General features: G+C 39.4%; 1 protein-coding gene across 3 annotated transcripts in view; it reads right to left on the bottom strand.

Annotated features, from left to right (window-relative positions):
• BICRA (BRD4 interacting chromatin remodeling complex associated protein) overlaps positions 1-27,579 on the bottom strand; it is a 60,243-nt gene that overhangs the window by 4,757 nt on the left and 27,907 nt on the right. Inside the window, exons 2-13 of one of the 3 annotated variants that reach the window (XM_026715320.2) lie at positions 17,631-17,672; positions 15,278-15,323; positions 14,455-14,497; positions 13,941-14,006; positions 11,397-13,400; positions 10,056-10,373; positions 6,101-6,802; positions 4,603-4,963; positions 3,291-3,418; positions 2,762-2,887; positions 1,648-1,712; positions 593-741 (exon numbers count right to left, since the gene is read on the bottom strand). In XM_026715320.2, coding sequence (XP_026571105.2) covers positions 593-741; positions 1,648-1,712; positions 2,762-2,887; positions 3,291-3,418; positions 4,603-4,963; positions 6,101-6,802; positions 10,056-10,373; positions 11,397-13,400; positions 13,941-14,006; positions 14,455-14,497; positions 15,278-15,318 — 4,003 coding nt within the window. In that variant the 5' untranslated portion in view covers positions 15,319-15,323; positions 17,631-17,672. The remainder of the gene's footprint in view (positions 1-592; positions 742-1,647; positions 1,713-2,761; positions 2,888-3,290; positions 3,419-4,602; positions 4,964-6,100; positions 6,803-10,055; positions 10,374-11,396; positions 13,401-13,940; positions 14,007-14,454; positions 14,498-15,277; positions 15,324-17,630; positions 17,673-27,579) is intronic. The other 2 variants (XM_026715319.2, XM_087940159.1) reach the window with 2 other exon arrangements.

Consider the following 27,579-nt stretch of genomic DNA (forward strand, 5'->3'; position numbering starts at 1 on the left):
TGTTCTATTCTTTTTTTCTGTCCTATTTTCTATTCTATTCTTTCCCAGCCAACAAGCAAAGTCAACAAGAGAAGCAGATTCACTTAACAACTGCAATGATTCAATTAACCATGGCAAAAAAAGGTTGTAAAATCAGGCACAACCACCTTACTTAGCAATGGTAATTCTGATCCCAATTATGGATGCAACCTGTATAGCAAATGGTGCCCTTTATAACCACCCTCCCATCACATACAAATGACATAATAGCTACGTACATTATAGCAAAAATTGCAATAAGCATTCAAGAGATCAGCAAGCAGAAAACCTCAATGGACTGAACAGAAGGAAAGTTTCTTCTTTATTCCCTTCAGTCACTGGATGTGGAAAGCAATCATATCTTTGTCATCACTGGCTAAATGACTACATTATACTGTATATGTTGATTATTTTCTGAAGTGAGGAAACCATAGCAAAATGAAATACTTTGGACAGGAAAAAAAAGTGTTATTAGAATCAGTAAAAGACTGCGCAACTAAGGCTAAAAAAATGTAACAGACAGCTTGATCTTGATATATCTGCATCAAATGTGGAAAAGTCCCAATAAATTCACCTTTCCGATAGTCATGGGGAGAAGGCAGTGTTCCCTGATAGACGTGGTAGGGTAGGAGCCTCTGAAAAGCATCTTCAAATGACCGAAATGAAGTTTTGTAATCGGGATGCAAAACGGCTCCTTGGTGTTTATGTAGCTGTTCCAAGAAGCTAAAGGGAACAAAAGAAAACAATGAACAATATTATAATATCCCTATATTATAACAGACAGGAGACAGTTGTTTCATCCGGCTGAAATCTGTAGTAAGCTGGCTGCAAAATAAAAACAAGTTTCATTTTTTTTTGACATTGCAGTATCCTGTATTCCTTTGCTGATCTACAAGAGACAAGAAATTATTCTACTTTCTATGTAATATATTCTGATACAAACATGGAGTTTGAAAAACAACATACCAGCGTTTGCCATCTCCTATATCTGGTTCCTGATTCCACAAGCTGTTTCTAGGATGAACCATAGTGTTCCCATGGTTGTGTGATCAAAATTTGATTCAAAATATGACTCAAGTAATGACTGTGGCAAAAAAGGTCATAAAATCAGGCATGACCACTTAATGATTGCCTAGCTTAGCAAAGGAAGTTCTGGTTGCCACTGTGGTTGCAAATTGAAGACTACCTGTGTAGCAATTAATAACTTAGTAAATAACAAATAATTTAATGAGGCAGAAAAAGTAAGAGACATGTATACATCTGCACATATGTGAGTGAGAAAAAGATCTGCAGTCTGCCGTTTCTGCAAACAGATTTACTTTGCATGTATATATTTTTCTCAGAAAAAATGAATTAGGTTAGAATGAAAGATCATTCAGAGAGCTTTGGATGACAATTTAAATTATGTACTGCTGACATATCACTGACATTTGATCCACTATATTACAATAATTAAATACTTTTCATTTTTCATACAACCAGCTAAAAGAAATCGGCATGCTTTATCTGTGAGAAATCCCCAGAGCTTGGTTAAATTATGCTATTTTGACATTAACACAGTATTTTTTTTAGTGTTGTGCTTCTGTTTCTATGCTACCTGTTTGTTGGATTGCTCCAGTTTAAACTTACCAAGCTTCCTTGCTTGGTTGTAGCATCGGGGGTGCTTTTTTCAGGCTTCCCAGCTTGCTGTCATACTGGCAAAGAAAGAAAACGTACGAACAAAGAGGCAATTAGGTGGAGTTCCAAACAAAGCACAATCCAGCATATCTATGAAAGTGGTTCAAGATGAATTCTGTTAATAAAAAGACAAATATAAACATATTCCCCAATGACTTTGATGATGGAAGAGTAGCAGGGAAGGTCGCAAATTATGATCATATGCCTGCAGACCATTGCAACATTCATAAGGGTAACCAACAGCCCTAATCACTATCATGTGACCATGGGGACACCATGATGGCCACAACACTGAGGACTAGTCGCAAGTCTCTCTCATTCAGTGCTGTTGTAATTTTGGGTGCTGAACGAGTGGTGGGTGAGGACTACTTATAACATGCTTGATACAGAGCTTACACGAATAAAGAGTTCCCAGAATATATGAGCCTTTTAAAAACTGTTAGAAATTGTTTTTGATTTACTCAATGCTTTTAATCCTCCTTTAATAAAGATGGTTTGTATATCCTATGAAAACTTATGCCATATTAAATCTATTAATATAAGCTGACATTCTTCTTTTCAAGTTTGTCACAATGGACTAACATTTTTTAAACTTTTTGAAATTAAACTTAACATTTGCTTTCTGTATGTTTTTATTACTTTAAGAGATTGGTTTCCATTTTGAAAGTTTTCTGAGGAGTGTGGGGATTAAAATGTTCCAAATAATAAGAATACACATGAAACATTTATGTGCTGGGTACACTGTACCTCTTAATTCAATATATGAACAATATTTATAGTGCTGTTTTCAGACATTGCACCAAATCCACCCCACCCACCCCGCACCAAAATCCCTTTGTAGGCTCCAGCCTGGGTCTACCGGAAGGTTTACACATTCTGGTAGAGAGAGAGTTCCCTGAAGATGGGCTCCAGCATGAGTCCAAAAGCTTGGAAGACTAAACCTCTGGTCCTGGGGACAGAGCCAGATTGGAACCTGCAACATTATCCTGGACCCATATATTTGCCTTCATTTGTGAAACAAACCCTTTACCAAGTAATTTTACAATAAACAACATAAGATTCTCACCTGCTGCTGGATTTGAGCTGGTGCTGAAGACATGACTTGGGACAAGCCTTTTCCAACTACCTGGAGTTGCAGCTGCCCTTTCCCAAGGTTCAGGCCTGACGCAGAGCTAATGACTCCAGGCTTGGCCTGATTAAAACAAAACAAAACATAGAAGAAGGCAGCTTTATATCAAATGGCTCAGAAGGAAGGAATTAAAAACAAACACAGGTAGACCTCGCTTAAAGGCTGCCTTGTTTAGAAACTGTTCTACAAAGGTGTTGACAAAGTAATTTTATGACAGGTCTTCGCAGTTATGGCCGTCTCAGTGTCCCTATAGTCATATGATCAACATTCTGGCACTTAAAAATATTCAAATCCTTCAGGGTCTAGTTATATACTTAGTTAAGCTAATGTTTAGGTAACTGTGGTCATTGACAGTATTCACTGCTATCTAGTGCCTAGCATTGTCTAGTGCTAAAAATGAACATACAACAATAATAGTAAAGATGAATGTTTTTGCAAAAATGGGCTACCAGTATAACAAACCCACCTGAACTGACTGTTGTACAACATGAGGAATTGTGGCCTTTCCTTGCCCCGAAGTTGTTTTACCTCCAGAAATAATTGTGGAACTGCTGGAAAATGTTTTACTCTCGGCAGGAACCGCAGCCGCAATTGCTGGATAAATACGGTAGAGGAAGAGAAACACATACACAAGATTTTAAAATGAGATATAGGAACAAATTCCCAACACTGTCATCTCGGGTTTTTAAGGGCTAATATCCTAGATCTTTCATAATTCTGGAAACAGATAATTTAAATGGGATCAGAAACAGATTTATGCGCCTCTATTCATGATGAAATGTATGGGACCTGCTTGCCAGCTCTTTCTATATACTTGGAAATTTAAATTAAATGAGGAGGAAAACGATGATCTAAAATTCATTTTTCAACCAATCTTCATTACAAGGTTCAGATAGCATTTAAGATCTCAAGATGCAAGATTTTAGAATTATATGAATCTTATGCCAAAAAAACTTATGCCAAGAAATCCTGTTCGTACTTTCTAATATTGATCTATGGTTCTTATCAAAATCACAACCTGGGCAGCTTCCTCTCATCTAATTTTCTCATGGTCTGGTTGAGGAATATAAATTTGGGGTGAGTTTGTACATGTGTAACAGACAGTCCTTGAAGAGTTTGTTCAGTGATCATTCAAAGTTGCAACAGCATTGAAAAAAGTTGACTAGTGACTAATGACTGCTTTACACACTTATGACCATAGCAGCATTCCTATAGTCACATAATCAAAATTTGGGCGCTTGGAAACTGACTCATGATAGTTGTAGTGTCCCAAGGTCATGTGATCACCTGCTGTGATTTTCTGGGGGAAGCCAGATTCACTTAACAACCATTAGACTAACTTAACAACTGCAGTGATGTGGCAAGAAAAATCGTAAAATGGGGCGAAACTCACTCGACAACTCTTGTCGCTTTGTAACATAAATTTGGGGCTTGTTTGTGATTTTCAGTCGAGGGGTCCACATTGTTATTGAAAAGGACAGGGCAGAAAAAGCAAACTTTACCCCTCACCCCGTTCCTTTCCAAAGATACACGGGGATACATTTATTTAGCGCATGGCAAATACATGGACTTATAGTAGTTCAAATGTTAACGTCCAGTTCACCACGGGGATACAACTATTAGTGGCTGCAGATGGGAAGGAATCTCCTTCAATTCTCATAACAAACAGATAAATACGAACTGACAAGTCAAAAGCTGAAAAGCAACAGTCAGAGGGAAATTATTCCATTTCCCAAATTAAAGGACACCAAGACAGATAGTGCTCTTTATCAACTTACATACTGATGCTGATTTGACCAACACGGGAGTTTGCTGCTGAAGAACCGCTGTACACTGTGCGGGTAGTTGTGGTCCTCCTCCTCCTCCTCCTCCTCCACTTGTTGTTCCTCGTGGTACTTGCCCCTTTTCAAGCACAGGAGCTGCTTTGCTGGGACCTGTACTGGAAGACTGAATGGTTGTGGGGACAGGCGTATGGCCATGAACTGCTGGTGCCTGAGCCGGAGTTGTTGCCATAGTGAGCTGCTGTCCTTGGCTGCTAACCAACACTGAAGAGGACTGGCTGCTAAATTGGCTCAGGGAGGATGGTACCTGGCTAGTGGACGTTGACTGTTTTGTTTGCAGGATAATTCCCTGGGGTACCTGTGTGAGATACGAAGGTAGAGAAAGAAAAGTCAAACCCAAAAATTGTATCCCAAAGGATTGGAAAACATGTATTCCCTTTTGGATATAACACTGCTGAGGATTTTATCAGAACAAACCCTGAGGAATGTGCAAAAAATAATGTTTTTTGAGCATGTAGATTTTTATCCATCACTCAAGAATTAGAATACTTTGAGTTAGACAGTAACTCAAAGATCAGTTTGGTGGTGATAAAGACGATAAAGATTTTGTGGTTATAAAGGATAAAGATTTTGTGTATCATATACAGGAGAGCCACCTTGGTGTAGTGCTTATGGCCTTGGGCTAGATAGCAGGAGACCATGGGTTCTAGTCTCACCTTAAGCAGAGCCAGCCAGGTGACCTTGGGCCAGTCACTCTCTCTCAACTCTAGGAAGAAGGTAATGGCAAACTGTTCCTGAAAATATTGCCAAGGAAACCGCAGGGACTAGTCCAGGCACTCTCCAGAAATTAATGTTGATTCGAAGGCATCAAAGAGAGATACCAAATACAAAAAATAGAAAAGCCACCTTTGCCTCCACCATTTATGATGCTTGACACAGGTTTTTCTCAAACAGAAATTTTTTTTTGCTTTTTTCTATTTAACTGGTGAAGCAATCCAAGATGAGAACTGACTTTGGGTTTTGTTTAAAATTAAGTCCTTCTGGTGGCGAGAGTCAGTGCACACAAGCAGCAACAACACTATTTCGATCAAACACATTCTGCAACATTAACACAATTTTAAAATCCAACGTGCTTGAAATAAAGTTCCAGGTTAAGTTTCGCTTTAGTTTCAATGAAAGTCAATGAAAACATTAATCTTATGTAAGAATTCAGGAAGAAAAAAAGAAAGCTGTAGGACCGTCCAATCTTCCATAGGGAGAATTGGAAATCTTTGGAATATGGTAAAGATGCAAAATAATAATAATAAAAAAAATCCTACGGAGACAAGATTTCTAGTTGGATGTAATTTTTCTTGTATTGTACCACCTGGAGGCTTCATAAATGCCATAAATGGAGCTATTTTATATGCAAAAATATAATTGCAATAATGAGGGATCCACAGCACACCAATTTATTTTTCAGCTTGTTTTTTTTTATTTAACGTTATTGCCATACCTGCTGAAACCGATCCATTAGCTGTTTCTGCTGAGGAACAGGGACTGGAATTGTGGAGAGAGCCTGGAACTGATTTGACACCATCTGAAAGCTCCTCTGCTGTTCAGGTGTCAGGTGAAGGGTCTGGGTTGGGGTGGGCGGTTTGATAGGGCCTTGTGCAGGGAACTGTAACTGGAAATGGGGGGAATGAGTATGCTGCACTTCAGAAGAAGCCTGGATCTGGGGTTGCAACCGTGCCTGAGCCTCAGACTGGGGCTGGAGTTGAGGAGCAAGCTGAATCTGTAAGGGCAAATGAGGAGGGGTTGCTAGCTGAGGCTGTCCCTCTGGCTGGGCTTGAGGGGCTTGAAACGGTACCTGAGGCTGTGAGGGAGGCCGTAGGGGATGCTGGTTGGAACCGTGAGGAGAGGAAGCAATCTGATTCTGGATCACATATAAGTTCTGCATCTGAGTTTGAGGGGTGCAAGACCGCGACAGGGGTTCAGAAGGCGGCCTGGATAAAGTCTGGGGCTGGGAAGGGGGTCTTGAGTGAGGCCGGGAAGGTGGCCGGGAAAGGGGCTGAGGCTGAGACGGAGGACGGGACTGGTGTGGAGACTGGATCTGGGAAAGGTGCGTGGGCTGGAGCTGGGGGCTTTCCCCCAATGAAGGATGAGGTAGTGAGTGGGAAGGGGAGGCGCCAGGAAGTTTCTGCTGCCCTGAAGGCAACTGAAAGAGAGGAAGAAAAAGGAAGAAACAGTGGTAAAAGGGTCAAGATATACAGCATTCTGAAGTGGCTGGGCACCAGAATGCAATAGGAGCAGCCAACATTTTGCAAATCCCAAACTCACAATTGTAAACTTATGAAAAAAAAAAGACTTTAGCAAAAAACAACCCCTTTTTATTAAAAAAGCAGCCCCCCCACACATTTCTTTTCCAGTTTATTCTAGAAGAGATCCTGTGCCACGAAGGGAAGATTTCAAGGGTAGAATAGAAAACATTCATGTTGAAGAATATTTTGATGCCAGCACATTTTCTTTCAATATGTTGTTCTAAAGTTGTGCCTTTTAAAATTATGGTGATGAAAATAAATCAATATTGAAATAAAATTAAAGTTTCCTGGTCTTTGAAGGAAAGCAAGTTAACTCTTTAAAAAGTTTCTTCCTTTGCCTCCTTATAGCAAAAATTTAAGTCCAAAATGTTTCACAGAGGCAGATCACAACAGAGCTGCCGAACTGTTATAATTGCCCTTCTGGGTCTCCATATCAGCCAGTTATGGGGCGGGGTTTTGTTGTCCGTTTGATACCAAAGAAGGTTTTGTAGCCCCGTGCAAAGTACTTTGCTTCCCTTTCCATCTTTCCTGTCTTGGCCTCAAAATCTTCCTAGATGCTAATAAATCAGCCTAATGTTAGATACAGATAGTCTTCGACTTAGGACCACAGTGGAGCCCAACACTTCTGTTGCTAAGGGAGACAGTTTTATGACCTTTCTTGCCACAGTTGTTAAGTGAATTACTGCAAGTATTCAGTTAATGACATGGTTATTAAGTGAATCTGGCTTCCCCGTTGACTTTGCTTGTCAGAAGGACTAAAAAGATGATCACGTGATCCCAGGACACTGCGACGGTCATAAGGATGAGTCAGTTGCCAAGTGCCTGAATTTTGATCACGTGTCCATTGTAACTAAATGAACTGGTCTAAGTCAAGGACTACCTGTATATTTTCAAGTCCTATTGTTATAAGCTTGTTTTTTGTAGTATTTCTATAATCTATTTTCATGTCAAACAGCAGTTTCAAATCATTACCTTTGAATATCAGCTGTAGCCGCCTTTTTATTTTAGGAAGGCACAGGATTTTACATTGCAACACTTTCAACATATGGACTACTATACACACCAATATTAAGAAAAGTCAAGTTTGCAAATCACACCTCTTTAAAAAAAACAAAAACAAACAAGAGATGCAGGTTTTAGTCAAAGAGAAAAGTACCATGAGTGCAACGTAGGGAAGACAGGAGAAAAGCAACGAAAGTCGGTAGCAGCAGCAGCATCACTACCACCAATTCCCGGGGTTAGTTGGAATCAAAAGAGAAGCAAGCAAGAGCAGCAACAAGGAAAAAGACAAACAGTGAAGGCCACAGAGATCCAAGGAAGGGCAAAGGCGGTTTAGCAGACTCGGAGACTGGGATTATTTGCCTGTTTCAGGACCACTCGGGTCTATTCTCCAAACTCTGGGCAGACCCGTATGACTCCCCTTATGTTTATAGTGGGAAGTTTTTCTATTAAGATAGACGAAGCTAGCTTGTTATCGTGGAACATTTTGCAACTTCTATTCTTTTGCAGATATCCAGAGTGTTTATGATATAAAATGTTGTGTACTTTAGCTGTCCAGGATTGCATGCCAGTACAGGTAGTCTTCGACTTGCGACCGCAATTGAACCCAAAACTTATATGGTTAAGAAACTCATTTGTTAAAAGAGTTTTTGCCCCATTTTACAATCTTTCTTGCCACAGGTGTTAAGCGAATCATTGCAGTTGTTAAGTTAGTCACCCGGTGGTTAAGTGAATTTGGCTTCCCCCATTGACTTTGCTTGTCAGGTCGCCAAAGGGGATCATGTGACCCCGGGACTCTGGAACCATCATAAATATGAACCAGTTGCCAAGGAGCCAAATTTTGATCACATGACCACGGGGATGCTGCAATGGTTGGTTGTAAGGGTGAAAATTGGTCCCAAGTCACTTTTTTCAATACCGTTGTTAACTTTCAAAGGTCACCAAATGACCTGTTGTAAGTCGAGGACTGCCTGTATTTACTAGGGCTGTACAATGCATCGGATTTGATTCCAAAGGAGGGCTTTTGAGTGGAGAGAAATGGGGATGTACCCCCCATTGGCAACTCTTGAAAGCAGCCACACCTGTTTCCAGAGTCCCATGGCTGCAGCAGCTGCACAATCCAAGAGATGGACCCTTTAACAAACTGCTAGTGAGTGCCAGATTGACGCATTTCTGCATTCCAAAGCCCCCTTTTCGGAATCTAATCCAAAGAACTGTACAGGGCTACTCTTTCTTGTGAACTTAACCTGATCTTGTTTTATTATTCCAAGTTTGTAGGATTTGTAGTCTACACTTATGAAGCCCTGCAGAAGCAATTCTGTTCAATTAAGCAGGAATTGCAACCTTTTTTAAAAAAAAAACCCATACTAGATTGATATAAAACGACACCCTCAAAACTTCAGATTTCTGGGTCCGTGTCAATTTCTTTTAGTTTTAAAAGAGAATTGAACTAACTTGTTTTTTTCTGGTTTTTATAATTACTTCAAGACAAACAAACACGGTGGCTGTTTCCATATTCTTTTATCTGACTCTCTCTAAAATATTTTTGCTTCATGGAACTACAGCAACACCAAGGAAACGAAATAAGTGGAGGAAGATGTGAATGTTTATTTGTTTTGTTCCCTCTAGTTCTGAGAAAAATGTTCGGGTATGAAAGAATTTACCATTTTCAGTCGAATTATTTTCGATGTAGGAAAAACGCTTCTGTTTTATTTTTGCTTCTAAGTCTATTGCTATGGGTGCCATAAACTTGAACAGGAAGAGATAATCTTGTATTTAAATAGAAATATTTATCCTGGTTGCTAGCCAGAAGGCAACTGCTCTAATGAGAACTTCTCCCTTTGTATTATTCATGCTATTTCCACAAGGGGGAGACTTCTATTGCAATGAAAGAAATCACGTAACCACCAACACCCAAGCCTTTGTTTTGAAGTGTGGGAGAATACAAATCTAGAGGAGATGCTAATATTTCCCCCCCTTCTCGTTCTCTCTCTTTTTCTTTTATGTTCTGCACCGAGAATGTGCAGGACAAAGCAAGTAGGTAAAGGGAAAATTAAGAAGAAGGGCAGACATGTTAGACAGGAGGAAGTAAGGCAGGAGAACAGGCCAAAGCAGGGCAACTTTATGGATCTGCAAACAGGTAAGGTCTACCTGGCAAGCCAGTGCCTGCTGGGAAGGGCCAGTCGAGAACTGTGGTAGTTTGGAATCCACCGGTGGCAGGTTGTGGCTCTGGTTCAGCTCTCGGCTGGCAGGCGGCTGCAGGGCTGTGCCTACACTGCTGCTGACTATCACCGAGGCTGGGACACTGCTTGTGGTGCTGAGTGCAGTGGTGGCTAGGCTGTAGATGGGCAGAGGCATTGGCAGATGGGGAGGTACGGCAGAGTCACTCATACTGCTCTCCTGCTGCATTTTCAGAGCTGGCGAATAAAATTGCTGCTGCTGCTGCTGCTGCTGCTGGCTCTGATCCTTCTGTAATCCAAGAGATTTAGCATGGACCATCTTCACATTATTTGCCCACCTTTAGCAACGTTGGTTATTGTTTAGATTCACATGTAAATTTTTTTTACTGAACTGAAAAACTTTAGTAAATGTATTACTCTCCTTTTCCCTGCTTTCCCCTTGGTCACAAAAATCAAGCTTACGTAGAAAGTCACGCCCAAAGCTGTACTCTTTGTAATTTTGTCACCAAAAATTCTTTGGTAATGTACAAAAAGCTCGTAATTAATGGAAGCTACACAATCTACAATATATTCACATTCAAATCAGGCTCTGGCCCTTTAAAGAATGTAGTTTATTATCACAAATGGATCAAAAAAGCAAACACATCCAGCCTATTCTGTTTACTTGCCTCCTGAAATTTGAGCCAGGTAAACAAGTATCAGTATTACCTATGAGAGAAGGAATCTCCTCACGTCATGTCTGCAGTCTGCTAACTTGATTATTCCCCTAATTGTTCAATTGATTATGTGTCATTGAATCAGTATTGATTCTTATTCTTTCTCTATATGACCATTAAGATATTTATATTTGTTGGTTTAAATTACGCCACTGTTCCGCCTTACTCTGATTCTCTAAAGCTGGAGATTTGCGGGGGAAGATATGGTTACAAATAACAAGCTGTCAGAAAGAAGTGCTGAGTCTTTGGGGGCAAAGTCAAAGAAATGAAGTTCGCATATCAAGATTTGGGAATAGGAACAAAAGAAGCAACACAGAATGTAAAAGCTGCTGTACTTTGTTAATACAAAAGCTGGCCACTCCCTTTCCACTGTTCTTCACTTTTACCAAGTGGCCTGCAAAGACTAATCTTGAAGACTAGAAAGTTTCCAAATTAGAGTAATTCAAAGGCTTTGGGTTGTCACGATCACAAACTTTCTTGACTCTTTATCCACTCATATTGTGGGAGTAAATTGGTGTACCCTTCGAGAGACAGAACAACCTAAAACCTTCCGAAGCATCAGGAATAGCTGTGGTGCCAAGAAGTGTTTAACTTACCTGCTGTAGAAACATCTGCATGGAATCCTGGGATATTACAGTTCCAGTAGCTGTCTGGCCCAAAATAATCTTTTCGGGACTTGATGCCACCAAATTAGGGCTGGACTGGGAAGTCACGGGTATTTGTGCTTGTTGCTGAGGTGGTGGTGTTTGCTGCTGAACGTTTAACTGAAGCTGAGGAGGAGCACAGGGCTGAGAGGTGGACTGGGCAGTTAGTATATTGGCTTGGTCACTGGGGAGCAGATTGGCGCCGGAGGCTGACTGTGGCTGAATAAGACCAGGGCTCTGGCTGGTGGCATTAGGGGGTGCTTGTATGGTCACCGTTTGGTTGAGGCTCTCCGTAGCATTTAACATAGCCACTTGGCTAGGCAGAGTGACTCCTTGGATAACAGTCTGGCCGCTATGATTGATGGCACCCCCGGCCAGTGAGGCCGCAGCAGTGGGCTGGCTTTGAGTGGTCAGGCTACCAGCTAGAGATACAGGCATCTGGAAGAGAGTTGGTTGGCCCACCTGCCCTGGTTGCAACTGAATGGGTGCAGAGAGAATGTGAGCTGTTCCGTGGGCGTTCTGCGAGGTGAGAACCTGTCCCAAGTTGAGCTGGCTTGCCAGATTCTGATTGGTGAGAATTTGGGCAGGCAGTGCTTGATTTGTTATTAGCTGCCCGCCTGGGCCTTGGCTGGTGATGATGTGAGTTTGCCCACTAGGATGCGAGGTTGTCAGAATCTGACCACCCATGTTAGCCTGTAATGCTGAGAGCTGCTGGGGGATCTGAACTGTTGATGTTCCAGTGAGCTGGCCTGGGAGAAGGAACTGGTTCTGACCCTGTAGCATGGCCTGAGGGACATGCTGCGCGGGGATAACAATGCTGCTGCCTTGATTAAGCAGATGAACACTCATTGGCTTGTTCAGAGTTTGTTGCTGTGGCGGTGGCTGCTTGAACATGTTGGCAGGCAGCCCTGGCGGGAAGCCAGAAAGCACCACATTCTGTCCTGCTTTGCCTGCCATGAAAGTTAAGTTCTGCTGAGCTTTCTGTTGCTGGAGAGCAGCCTCGTTTTGGAGGGTCAGTGTGGTGTTGTTGGGGCCAAAGGGTTTGGGGGTAATCTGGTATAGCTTCTGCTGAAGGACTCCTGCAGGTTTGGGCTGAATCGGCGTGGGTGTCCGGTGAATGATGACATTTTGGGCTTGAACAAGTGAGCTGCTCAAGTTTGACGTGACTGTGAGCGGTTGGGAACCCTGAGCGGCCGATACGCTTCCAAACATCGAGCTTCCATTCAAGGTGGTCGTGGCCACTGCTGGGAGGTTCTTCGGGATCATAAGACCGGCATTCTGCGGGGAGACGCCAGCGGAGGCCAAGGTGACCTGCTGTTGTTCTGGTGCCGTCTGAGTGATGTAGCTTCCTACAGGCATAGTGGCCACTTGGGAAGGCTGAACTTGCTTAGCAATGATCTGTTGAGTAGGCTGGTTAATTGCCATGACTTGCTGGCCGACAACTTGAATCTGCCCAATGCCCAGTGCCCCACTTGGGCTCCCGTTGGGCAACCCTTGAAGATTGGAAATCGGCTGGATGGTGACATTTCCTAAGCCAACTTGTTGAAGAAAAGGCTGCACGCTGATGGCTTTGTTGACCACGTCAGCCCCGACAGACTGCTGCACCAGTGCTTGATGAGTTAGGACAGCAGGCTGCTGTAGTCCAATGAGGTCAGCCCCACCAGAAAAAATCTGTGGGGTACCATCCGAGGCAGTGTGCACCACTGGTTGGAGCGTAGGGAGCTGAAAAGAACCCAGATCGAGTTCTGCCTCTGCTTCCAGAGTCTGCTCGGTGATGTTTGCCTCCTGCAAACTCTGTTGGAGGATATCACATGGTTGATCCGAATTCTGCAGATTGGCTCCACCTCCCGAAGGCGAGCCCAGAATGTCATCTTCCAAGAAGTCTAAATCAACACTTGTTGTGGGTTGGCTTTGCTCAGTGTTCAAATGATTGCCAGAGGTTTCTTGCACATGCAGCTGGTGACAAGTGAAAATGAAAGTACAGTGAGAATGAAAGAAATATTAATGGAACAGAACTTGTGGGTGTTTCTGTGTTCTTTAGCTTTATGTTTTTAGTATATAAAAACAATTATATTACTCCATAACCTCATGTTAATGACCTTTCTCTATTATTTAATGCATAAAATTTAATGGTTTACTTTTCTTTAGATCTATGTCAGCTAGGTTTAGATTTCCCACATCTACTCAATAATTACTGTAAGACAAACCTCTCTTACTAAACCCAGTTTTATTAGCCACACAGGAGAAAAGTTAGATAAATAATGAAGTGAAAAAAACTGAAAGAGGTGGAAGAGGTGATTCAAGTTGAGGAATCATACTGGGAAATTTAGTTAAAACCCGATTCTCATTCTTAGCCACGATTCTAGCTCTTATCTGCTTCTACCCCCATATGCTTTTAGGCAATGAACAAAATGCCAAAAGATCTAGTAGTACTATGTCTCCCATGTCATACTATGTTCAGTTTTATGCTTTAAAAATGAGGTGAAAAATACATACCCCAGCACCCTCAAAGAAGGCACTGGCTGCATCTCCTGTGTTGTCCAAGAGATCATCACTGTCAATCTGTTATTAAAATAAAAATAAAAATATTGCTATTGTATGTAAAATGAAAGCTGACGTTATTTGAGGAATTGGACTATTATGGAAAAGAAACAAAATGGTATAACTTTCTCTGGATAAGATAATGTTTAAATTCCTGTCAGTGGCTGGGTTTCTTTCCAGAAGCTAGGCACATACTTCTCTTATGAAGTGAAATTATCTGCCCCTTCAGTTTAGTCAGGAAATAAATAGTGTATCCTCCTACGTAGCAATTTTGTGATAACATTTATTTTCTACCATTCAAAGTTTCTGGAGAAAAGACTGCTCAGGTCATTAGTTCTAAGACTGGTACCATCTCAATTTTCTGCATCACTTTTCTTTTGGAAAGCATATGAGCCAAGGGTAATTATTGCACAGAGGTATTTGTTAATTAAACATTCAATTTCATTTGAAATGAAGAATAAAACCTTACCTTTTCAGATCCATGTAAAAAATCATTCAAGGCCTGAGGATCACTGGGAAAATAGTTGAAAAAAATAGTTAAGGATGACTGGAAGAATTTAATTTTATCTATTGTCTTCATAGTTTACAAGCTACATTAGTGTACGACATTGATTCATTGGTATTCTGGCAAAATACACTTATTATAGAGAAAGAAACACTAACATATGTATAGGTAAAATAAAAGGACACCCATAAAATTAATCTCAATTTTTACAAGTTAGAATGATTTTTTTGTTTCTCTCCTATTACTTTGGACCACTTATTTAGGATTTTAATTCTTAAGCCATTAGTGTTTGCTTACATGAAACAGACTATAATATAAAATATTGTTCTAAAATATAACAACTAAGTTATTCTGGTTTGACCTACTGTTATCTAAAACAACATTCCTCAATGTTTGTACATCCGAATAATTCTCAGCATTCCACAGCCAGCTTGTTAGAAATTCTGGGAACTACATTTCTGGCATATATAACGGATATCAAGTTGGGGAAAGCGGCTCTTGTAAGGCTGTTCCATCCAGCTGTCACTATAGACACAATTCAAAAGCTTCTGGTTCTATTCTCACCTCCAAAAAGCTTAAGAAATAGCCAAGTGGCATTCAGCCAAATTTCTCTTGGAATAGCAACTAGTGGACACATAGGAGACGTTCCAAGTTTATAGACCAAGCATGAATGAAAAAGTATTTGGTTTGATATTTGTGAAAATTAACAGAAATCTCTGACTAAATACTTTGCTACAAGAGAGGAAAAGAAAATACTGTATAAATCACATCAAGGGCAAATACTCACCAAATTACATCTAGCAAGCATCGTCCATCTTCATCATCCATGTCAACTGAAATGAGATATTGGAGCCCACATTAAAAATGGTAAGATCCCATATACAGCCAGTCGTCAACTTCCAACAATTCTTTTAGTGACCATTGGAAGTTATATTGACACTGAAAAAAATGACATGACCATTTTTCACATGTATGACATTTGCAGCATCCACATAGTCACACAATCAAAATTCAGGTGCTTGGGCACTGACTCATATTTATGACAGTTGCAGTGCCCTGGGGTCATGTGATGGGGTCATGTGATCCCCTTTTGTGAACTTCAGATAAACAAAGTCAATGGGGAAGCCGGATTTATTTAACAAATGTGTAACTTAACTTAACAGTATTTAACTTAACAGCTGCAATGATTCACTTAATAACTATGGCAAGAAAGATCATTAAATGGAGCAAAACTCACTTAACAACTGTCTCCCTTAGTACCAGAAATTTTGGACTCTATTGTTGTCATAAGTCACAGACTACCTGTAGCATGTTAAGACGCTAGTTGAAAATACAAGCTTCTATCCACAAAAGCTTTTACATACATGCTACAATTTAAGCTCTGCTAGTTCCAAGGTTTGGGGCAAGTCATCCTCATTTATACTTTTATTAACCTGAAAGAATTTGGGACTTCAAATTATTTTCTTACTGCTTCCATCAGTTTTTAATACTCTGTGTGAATTAAAAATGACAGTTGTTGAGAATTGTGGTACTTGGTCAATTTTGCAATCATGCATATGCTACAATTAATTCTTTGGAATTGGCAAATACATCCATGCATAAATGATAATTGTGTCATTTTTTTCTTCTGGTGATAATCCAACTATATTTTATTATATGTACAGTATTACTACAAAAAATTTATAGGAGAAGACATTTTGACTATGTTCATTTCTTGTTTGGCAAAGATATTGTATTTATGAATGTTTAAGACAAAAGCAATATAAAAGAAATTATTCCCATGCCCAATCCAAAGCAGCTCATATTAAGAACTCAGAATTTCAATTTAAAAATCATTCCAAATTCAGAAAAAATAGCAATCAAACAGATCAACCATTAGAATCCTAGCTCAAATGTCTCACTCATAACAGTCTTAGATATGTTGCCTTGAGTTGAACAAATATATAAATACATGACAGGGAAAGGTGGGATAAAATAATACATGGGCAATTAAATTCAAGTTGAATTCAAGCCAAGAAATCAATGGAAAAAAAAAATAAGCAACTGTGAAAGAAAGTTCTCATTCCAGAGAAGTAAAGCATTCATGGATAAAACACTTGTTTTAAACATATTGAATTATCTTCTATAAACTACAGAAGGAAGAACTGCACAAAGTTTACAATGCTTCTGAAATATTGAGTTCTACAGCAGAAACAAAATGGATACTTGGTAAGGTATAACAACTTGCTAGGTGTAGGTAACCTGTAAGCAAAGTTTTGAAAGCACAAGTTGTTCTCTTGGATATGTACTGTACCCAAGTTTTTAAATTAAAATGTGAATTGGATTCAAGAAGTATGTTCAATCATTAAGTGCATATCAAAATGCAAAGATGAACACAACATCAATGTTAATCTTAACCAGTAGAGCCTGTTTAAAATTCTAATCAAGGAATAGAAACAGACACACAGCATACACCATCTAGGATGAGTGATGCAGCATTTGTTGGACTTCATTCAAAACTATGCACAGAAGAAATGCTTCAACTTGCAGGCCACAAAGTGAATGATGCCAAGTAAAGTTTTCTGACACACACCTCCACTTTATCACTACAGAAAACACATCTCCTTGACACTTGAATGTTGTCTGAAAGACAAGCATCCTCATTACTACTTGATATAAATCAGACTGGCACAATTCATGTCCCACCAAGCAGCCTTGTGTGGCCTGCCAGCATTTTTTAAAAAGTCAATAAATTCATTGCTGCTGCTGCTGTCGCCACCTTAAAAACACTTGCTGAGCCTCTCCAATTCTCTAGGCCTCACTACCAGCTTGCTAAACAGCTGATCAGAGCCTCAAGTGTTACTTTGTGGGTTCATGATTAATTTATCAGTGTTGCCCTTTCCCCATTCCAAGTTGTGAAAGTCTAGTGTACACTGTTGTATTCCTTGTAGAATTTTTGAACTAGTTGTCTAGAACTAATGTATCTTCTAAAACGACTGGAAAATTTTTTTTGGCACATTTTCAAAAATTCCAATTGTCAGCCTACTTAAAGTTTTGATACCAATATATAGCATAATTTTAGAGTGTTTACTGTGATTAATTAAAAAAAACCAGAACAATTTAAATATTCTATCACACTTCCTATCAACAATGGTATTTACCTGAAAAAAAGACTGCTCTGACATCCCTGGATGGGATTGTTTCTGAAAAGACAAATTTACAAAGATCCATAAAAATGACAACTTGGTAAGTTGTACTTATTCATTAGCTGATCAAAAAGCATGAGGTTTGCTAAGTCTGCTTTGTAGAGTAAACAAACTAAATGCATTTTATTTTGAAATTCACAAATTCGCTGGATACAGGAAACAACCTTCTTTGCTGTGAAAAATGTGACATGTTTATTGTCTTCTAAAGGATAAAAAGAAGTGTTTTTCTATTTGTGTTATACCTTACAACCACTAAAGAATGCCTCTAGAGTTTAGCACAGCCCTTCTGATCTTAGAACTGAAAAAAAAAAGCCAGGAGTAAGCTAGACCAATGGCTCTCGACGTTGGTAACTTTGACATGTGTGAACACCCTAGCTTGCTGATAGTTGAAATCTACACATCTCAAAGTTGCGAAGAATGAGAAACACTGGTCTAGTCCTTGTGCTTGGCTTTAGAATGCTAACAGCTCCAAAGCTAAGTTCGATTTTAAAGAGTTCCCAGTAGAAGAACGATTCAGTTGTTATAGTTACAACAACTCGGGCTAAATAGCAAGGCAAGCCTAAAGCATGCATCCATGTTGTGGTAATGGCAAAGTAGTATTCAAGTTCAAATACTTAGGAGAATTCATTTCCAAATATACTATATACTTTCTTCTGTGCTCAAAATCTGGTTAACTGTGTTAACACATAAGGTGTGGACATATTTACATACAACAGTCAAAGAGAAAAGGCTTGAACAGATCCTTTTGACCTAAAGGAAAAATGCATCATGAATGACAGTAAATTTTGATATATATTGAGTAGACGTCACCTGTTCAGTTTACATAATCTGCAACACAGAACCTTTACAAGCCACAATATATGGTTCAGAGTAAGACTCTATGAAGCAAGAAAGATGTGCTCTATTCTGGTACCAGTGACCCAGAAGATTTTCATGTCATCCACTGAAGTAAAAAGTCATGTAATGTAGTTGCACTACATTATAATCACTTTCTTATTCTTATTCTTACTACCACCATAGTTCTCTCTCCTATTCACATCAGCCTGATGAATTTCAAATCTTTCCTACATGGAATTTTTGAAGTTGCTTCTACTGCACTCATTACCTCTGAATTTCAAATACAAGCTAAGGAAATGTTGGGCAATTAGCAGATTTCTGCATTTAGCAGCAAAACAGCTTTTTGGCTGATAGCCTTGCTTAATACAACAATAACCAATCAGGTCTAACGAATATGAGCTCTCTTTTACCATCAAATAAGGAATCTTCCTCATCAGAGATACAACATTAACAGAGCAATAACATTAAATTTACTGGAAAATGTGGACTAAAGAAGAAATATAGAAATTACATAATTGGAACGAAATTGCTGTTTATATCAAATGGCAAGATGAATGTGAGTGGTGCCCAATGCACACTTCTGTAGATGTTGCCACATCAACCCCCAAACCTGGGGCATAATGAGGAATGCTAGGAGATGCAGCTCAACGATATTAGGATGGCTACATATTCTGCATCCATAAAATACATCCTGTGGAAACATTTGTAGAGCAAAGCTTAGCTCTTGATTTAAATCATTCAGCTCAATCCTTTTACACTTGCCATGTCCTGCTGTATAGTAATCATCCCAGTACCTCTCAACCCAGTGTAAGAAAACTGGTGTTAGAGCAAATCAATGTGGAAAAACAAAGATATTAGGACAGTTCAGCAAAATTCAGAAATTTTAGTCACCATAATTATTTCCTAATATTTTGGATGAATATTCATTAGTAGAATAAAAGTATCAATACAAACGTATTTACACTCACACAAAGACAGAATATTTAGATATAAAGGGACTTAAGTTGCCAGAACATTTGCCAACTGACATAAAACATTAATCTACAATCTGATACTACTGATATTTTATTTCTTAAGATCCAGTTTCTCTTGTTTTTTTTTATAACTTTTAAATCCAAAGAAATTTCAACAAGCACAGAGCACCCATTAACACATCCCAGGGGAATTCTTTTTCACTTCATGTCAAAAGGCACAGTAAATGTCTACATAAAAAGGTGAATAGTAGGCTTGATAATTACCTGGATACTATATTGAAATGAGAGTTCTGCAAAATAAAAAACATGATTGAGATCATATAACCCATTATGGAAAAGCATAGCAATCCCCCCATAGCAATTTTCTCTCTTTGCCAAAACAAAGTTTTATTTTTTTCTTACATGTGGCAAACACTTCCTTGTAAACCAGCCTTTAGCAAGATAGTGACTGTCTCTCTAATAGTGTCTTCTCAGACTGACACATTTCCCATGCATCTACACTAAGCATATCAAAACTTTGGCAGTCAAATCAATCTGGGTTCACACAGACCCATAGGTTATACAGTGCAGCTAATAATTCCAAGGAGCAGTCAAATGAGCTGCCATAAATATCTTTCCTTTACACAAAGCAATTCCATTACATAATAGTCATGGTTATGTCTCATGTTCACAGAGACAAAGAAAAGCTGCGTTAAGTATTGTGGGAGATGTGCAGTTCGTTCGATCTGCAACATTTACATACAGTGGAGCAGATACAGTCATGAAGGGAAATGTATGTACTCTATTAGCAAGACACGGCTCTTTTGAAAGAGCAGAGCAGTTGTCCTGTGCCAACTTTCCACAAACGGACATTCTTTGGATGTGCTGGATTCCAGTGCCCATCATTTTCAGCCATACTTCTTTAAGAATGATGGGCATTGAAATAATTGCCTGGATAAACATCCATTTTATGGGGCCGGGGGTGCCTCTGAAGAGAATTCTTTATTGGCCAAGTGTGATTGGACACACAAGGAATTTGTGTGTCAGTTTTGGACTCTTGGTAACTGCCTGGATGACTCCCTGAGATTTTCCTGGCAAGTTTTTTGGAAGTTTTTTGCCACCGTCTCCTCCCTAGGGCTGAGAATGAGTGACTTGCCTAAAGTCACCCAGCTGGCTTCATCCCTAAGGTAGGACTAGAATGCACAGTCTCCCAGTTTCTAGCCTGATGCCACAAAATAGCAATAGTTTTGCTGAAAAAGTTAGGATTTAAAAATTTCTGGTTTTACTCAAGAGAAAGAACCAGATAAGTATATACACATCAGATTCTGAAGCCTTTGAGTGATATTCTACTGACTGTTAAAGCCTCAAAGACTAATTGTGTTCAAGGAAGTAAGGATAGCACGTGCTACTGGTTCACAATTACGTGGGAACATGTAAAATATTAGTATCAACAGTATTTTTATTTTTCTATATACAAAATGTAAACAATCAGGATCATTAGTACAATATTAGTTAGCACCTAGCCAGTTTTGTTTAATAGCAACAGTAGTGATACATCAACTGCAATTTCCTTTTTTTCATATAAAAAAGCAATGCTAAATGGAATAATTCAGTCTCCAGCTGTAAAGGTCACTGTATTTGTGTGTACACATATGCCACACACTACTATTACTGCTAGCAAAGCCAGAGACTTTTAAACCACTAACTATCCCAGATCTATTACAGAACAACTGATATGCGAGGCACCATTTCCTATGAATTGAGTGAGTGATTGCTTTTCTCCAAATTCATATTAAAAGAATCACAACATTCCTCAGGGCAAAATGATATACAGAAGCAACAATGCATGCAACTAGGTCCCAGAAGATTTTTATGGCAAGCAGCTCCAGAGCTCATAAGCCTTACTGAAGAGAAAACTTTGCAATTTAAAATTATCTTACACGTATTTTGAGGCAACAAAATGAAACACGGAGACTGAATTGCTTTCATAAATGAAACAGAAGCCTGGTTTAATTCTGTTTCTTGTTTTCATAGGTACTGCAGAAAAGATGCATATCTTGAGTAATGAGCACATGATTTCATACTCACTAAGCTTGCATGTGCAACTAAATGTTGGTAATACACTGTATGAACCTACAGCAACAGTCATTAAAACCAACTAATGATATCCGTGGCTTATTTGATGCCGGGTTATTTTAGGTCAAAAAGTAACTCAAAAGAAGGGAAGTCATTATGAAAGAAAGGAAGTAGGTTCATGCTAGCCCAGATACACAATAGAGAGCCAGACAGTTTCTTTCTTTGGAAATACAGATCCCACAGAAGATTATTTTCAGATGCAAACATAAAGTCCACTTGATGTTAAAAGTTACTTTCTTACTATTTTTAATTACTGCACTTTCTCCCTTTTCCCATTATTCCACAGCACACCCTGTGATGACGTTGTGCTCCCCCCCACAAGAGTCTGTGGACCACAGGTTGAGAATCACTGATCTAAAGTAATTTGTCTCTATACATCTATAGTCTATATATTCAGTTGTCAAGTAACTAGTTTTCACATCTCTCCTCGGGCAACAACTTCTTTCAAGGATCCTTAACAGAAGCATTTCTTACAAGTAGTCCTTGACTTACGACTGTAAGGGAGCCTGCCCATCATGTTTATAAGATGCAATGGTCATAAAATATATCGGTCTTTTTTGTGGTAGTCGTTAAGTGAACATCATGGACATTGTGAAGTAAATGCTGGTTTTTGGCAAAGCCATTGTAAAGTCCAGTCACATGACTGCAAGAGGGCAGGACCATCAGGACTTTGAATCCGGCTTGTAAGTAGTGCCAAGGTACGGTAGGTCCATCATAAGTTCAAACGGTCACTAAGCAACTGGATGTAAGTTGAGGATCACCTATACCGTCATCCATTCCCCGATAACTAAGGTAACTTGAGGGATCATTTTTTAAAACACAATGATCTTGTTTGGCAGAAAGAACTAGATACTTTACACTGGCATTTAGAAAAGCTGCAGTAGAAAAAGAAATTACATTGCTCTTCTCAAATGTACAAAGTATAGATAGTCCTCTACTTGCAATCATAACTGATCCCAAAATTTATCTTGCTAAGTGACAGCGGTTAACTGATTTTTTCCCCCCATTTTACAACCTTTCATGCCACAGTTGTTAAGTGAATCACCGCAGTTGTTAAATCAGGAACACGGTTAAGTAAATCTGGCCTCCGCATTGACTTTGCTTGTGACAAGGTTGCAAAAGGTGATCTCATGACCCTGGGACACTGCAATGGTCCATATGAGCCAGTTGCCAAGCACCTGAATTTTGATCACGTGACCATGGAGATGCTGCAATGCTTGTGTGAAAAATGATCGTAAATCTCTTTCTTCAGTGCCGTTGTAACTTCAGACGGTCACTAAATGAAAGGTTATAAATTGAGATCTACCTATCAATAGATCTCAATTCGATTCTGCCTTCAATTTTCCTCAGATACTAGAGATGTCAATGGCAACAGCGTATTAAGGATTCCATCAAGCTGAAGTCAGCTGCTGACTGCACGAACACAGGTGCGTTTTATATATATATATATGAGATGGGCAGCTATATAAATGTGACAAATAAGTGAATAAATCAATAAAATACCACTTCCATTTTGCTGTTGAGAAGCTACTGTCATTGTCACTGTCTTGGTTGGGGACATTTTTGTTTTCCCAGTCTAACCAACCTGCATCCTTGGAATTTCCATGCCATCTCCAACTGAATTACTAATTGGCTCTGCTCCTTCTTAGGTTTTGAGATCAGCCAAGGTGGGCCATGGTGGCATGTCATTTTCTAAGCTATCCAGCTATAAAGGAGGCCGAATGTGTAGGACCTAAACACTTTTTATTGGCCATCGTATTTTTAATTCCACCTCCATCAGCATCTCAGAGGGTGTTCTATACTTGATGCAACAAAATTATTTCCTACAAATACAGGAATAAATGCCCATAGAAATCGCAATATTAAGAGTAGTGCATTGAAATTATATATATATGTATATATTCATATAAAAACACAAGCACACAATTCTGTACATACTGTACCTTACTTTCAACCCCTTTTCTTCTATGAGTCTGCAATTGAGAGTCTCTTATTCAAGGCTTATCCGCCATAAATAAAATTTCAGAACAAGTAGAGATGATCTTTAACGATAAAAATCCCCTACTTCTGTTGACAATTAACATAAATACATATCTAGAAAGAAGACAACTACCAGAAGAGTCCAGTTTTTTTTTTTTTAAAGAACTCAGAATAGAAAGTGAGCTGGAGATTATTTTTTCCCAAGCTTTCATCTTAGCAATCTTATTAGACTCTACATAAATACAAAATTGGCAGAAAAGCAATGAAGCTTTGAAGATGGCTATCCATTTATTACGGCAAGAAATTGCAGAAAACAGGCAAGCCATTCCAAACAGAGGCAAAGAGCTAGCAATATTGCTGTAGTATTTGCCTTTTCAGTTAAGCAGCATAGTCTATTAAAAATTACCCAGAACGCCACCCCCTGTTTACACTTACATTCACCTATCAGAGGTTTTATTTTTACAGCTCTTCTGGAGGGGTTGATGAACAATGAGCAATGCTTGGGGCCAAAAAGGCTTCCCCATTATGAAAACCCGGCATCTGGTATTGTGTGCCAACACATGGTGTGTCATTCTTCCCCCCCTTCCCCCTCCTTTGAGCTTGGCTGGGATTCATGTCCTGACCAATAGCACTAGGACTGAATCTCTGCAGATCTCTAAAGCAGCGAGACTGCCTGCCGAGCGGCAGCAGGGGGCGAAGAAGGGACTAAAATGCCACTATAACCACAAAGGGTTGTTGAGAAAGGGGGTGTCTCTGGCCAGAGAAGGAAAAGAAGATACAACAGGCTAGTAGTAATGATTGTTTTGAGAAAAAGAGTTGCACTTATAATGGACCGTTTCAAAGAAGTGCCAAGCTGTTTATAGAAGGAAATTACCTACCCTGAAAATTAGATTGCCTTAAATCAAGTTTGGAAGACAAACAGATTTGGAAGAGATTTTGGCTTTTAACTGACCATTTAGGCTTTCAGATTACACAAGACTCCTCAACACATCAAATGACAGTATGGATTTCAATTAAGGGACAGGCTCAAGAAGTGGCATGGAAAGCAAAATACCAATAAAGGAGAATATCTGTAACTCAGGGTTGAAAGGAGGGGTCCTTGGTGCTCTCTGAGCTTGGTTCTACTTAGGCAGACGTTTCATTACCCAAACTAAGTAACATCACTAAATAGTGATGCTACTTGGCTGTCTGTCTGTGGAAGCAATCAGGGCAGAGGAACACTGGTGATTTGCCACTCTTAGTGCCCCAAGGAAGATCTGAATAGTGGATCTCAGCTATGTTTGTTCATTCCCCATCGATCTCAACTTATTTCTCTCAACTCTTCTATGAACCATGGGATCCATGGGTTGGGAGAAATTGCATGGATGTGAGACAAGTCCAAGGTTTCAGCCTCTCTCTTATTCCAAGCAATAACTAGAATCGCAGTTGTTCCATGCAGCAGACCATCAAACCACTAGATCTCTCTGGGCCCATCAGTCTAATCTAATAGATTCAGCTTTCCTGCAGGGGAAGGGGAAGGCATCAGAGAATCCCGTGGCTACCAGGACATAATTTGATCCTGACCACAAAGGGGACGACAGCCCCCCAAATTCCAGTCCACTTCACCACTGCTTTGTCGAGAAAACTAGATCAGGTGTATACTGCGCTGGGGATATGCTCTCAGCCACCACAATGATCCCGAACTTCTGAGCCATCTCAGACTCATTCTCAAGGAAGGCAGATTGAAATCCACAGCCTAGAGAATTACATAACCAACCCTGAGATGGAGTCAAAGAGGCTAGACAAGATTACCAAGCAGCAAGTAGTAGTTCATATAGTGCCTATATTCATATAGGCTGTCCCTGTACGTAAAGTGAGCCCTGGGAAATTTGGTGTACTGCAATATCTAGAAGTGCAACACACAAATACATCTTGGAAATAATACAATTTTATAATGACCAATAACTTGTCTCCGGAGTTGTAATATTTATAACACAATTAACTTCTGGAGATATCTGAAATGTTTACATAAACATACAACTAATGTAATCTTGAAAATGCTATCAACAAAGTTTAAAAAGAAAATACTATCAACATGAAAAATATTAACAAAGCTAAAAGATGTTACATTACACTTTAAAATTGTAAGAAAAGTTGCACGTTAATTACTGAAATAAGGATAATGGCCTCTTTTGGGACAAACAACATAGAATGTTTACAGTCGATTGTAAGGGTGCATCAGCCCAAATTTTGTGCACCTGACTGCAGGGTCACTGCAGTAGCTATAACTTTGAAACTAGTAAATAGCTTTTGAGCGGTCCTTCATAACTTTGTCCTGTCTTAAGTCAAGGACTACCAGTAAACTAAACATTTGATTTGGGTGAGTTGTCCAGAAACTAGACTTTACATATTTCATGTAAGAATTAGGGCAGGGACAATTAAAAATGCCCTAAAGCACAGGTAGCAGGACTTTTTGGTACACTTGAAAAAGAACAGAATAGTTCAGTTCCACATCCAAAAAGAGGCAGGGGCTAATGAGATAGGAAGATGGGGTGCAAGGATTCTCTGAATTCTGTATTCCTAAATTCTTTATGTTAAGCATATGCCTACAGAGAATGCCTTCACCTTTATGTGACTCTGTTTACCAGTCAGAATATATTTGACAGTCTCCTAGGAGAGTTATAAAGCTAGACTAATTAATGGCTAAAAAGCACCTAGAAGTAACTTGGGAATAAAGGTAATACCTGGAGAGAAGGTATTCTTAGGATGATAGTTTCCATTTTAAACTCTAACAACAATGCTGAACATTAAGAAAAAGCATTATAGACAGTATAATAGCAGAGTAAACAAACATTTTTATTAACTATCTCTAAATCTCTGCACTGTAAAAAAAATAACTTTCTGAAAGTGTAATAAACAGGCAAAATGCAAAGCTAACTTGTTCACTAAAGTGCAGAGACAAGCACATTTTAATTTATAGGCATAAATGTACCTAGATGGTATCCCATAACCCAACAGATGCTATTGTGAAATTATATGCCTTTATAAAAAAAAAAGGTAAAAGGTAAGGGAATCCCTGTGGATTTTACTCCGCAAGTTGTTGCTGACTATAGGGGGAGGTGCTCAACTCTGTTTCACGGCCTTTGAGCCAGCGTTGCCTGAAGATGTTTCTGTGGTCATGTGGCCGGCATGATGTCATGGAGAGCAGTTACCTTCCCATCATCGTGGTACCTATTTATCTACTCGCATTTGCATGCTTTTGAACTGCTAGGTTGGCAGGAGCTGGACTAAGAACTCACTCCGTCATGTGGCACTCGGGGCTCGAACTTGGCTTGCTGGCTCTCCAGCTGACAAACCCAGTGTCTGAGCCACCATACCTCCCTCATATGCCCCTATAACTTATTCTTTAATCGGAAGTCAGGTTAGGGTTTCATTTTTCAGAAAAGAACGAATGAAGAGAAGAACAAAACTGACCTATGCTATAGTAATTCCTGCTCCTCATCAGCACATTTTTGGCAAAGGGCTAGCCTGCAAGGAAAAGGTTAAAATCCCCACTGATAAACTGAAATACTTTACGAGAATACAAACTCTATACATACTGTCTTGCACCTTCTACAGGAAAGGGGCTACATAGTTTCAAAAGAATAAGTAGAATATAAGCATGTATATTCTCATAATTATATAGGTAAAGCACTCATTCATTCATTAATTTCATTCTTGAAAGCTTCCTTTCAGCTGATATTCTCCATTTCTAAGAATTGCAGTCTTGAATTTACTGTCCAGTCCAATCTATTTGCTTCATTTCATCTCCTCCCAATCTTGAAACAAGCTACTTAATCATTTCCCTTGACATCTACCAATTGATTTTGATTTCTGTTTGTTTCACTTAGTGAGCAACATGTTTAAAGCAGTAGGTCTAATTATGAACTTCAAATTGCTTTTGCTCCTAACAAAATGTAGTATCACCATTGCATTTTTAAAGAAATAACTGAAGTGTTTCCAATTGAAGAGCCCTTCTT

The sequence above is a fragment of the Pseudonaja textilis genome, chromosome 10 (genome assembly GCF_049901715.1).
Source record: "Pseudonaja textilis isolate UNSWEBS1 chromosome 10, rPseTex1.2, whole genome shotgun sequence".
NCBI classification, from domain to species: domain Eukaryota; kingdom Metazoa; phylum Chordata; class Lepidosauria; order Squamata; family Elapidae; genus Pseudonaja; species Pseudonaja textilis.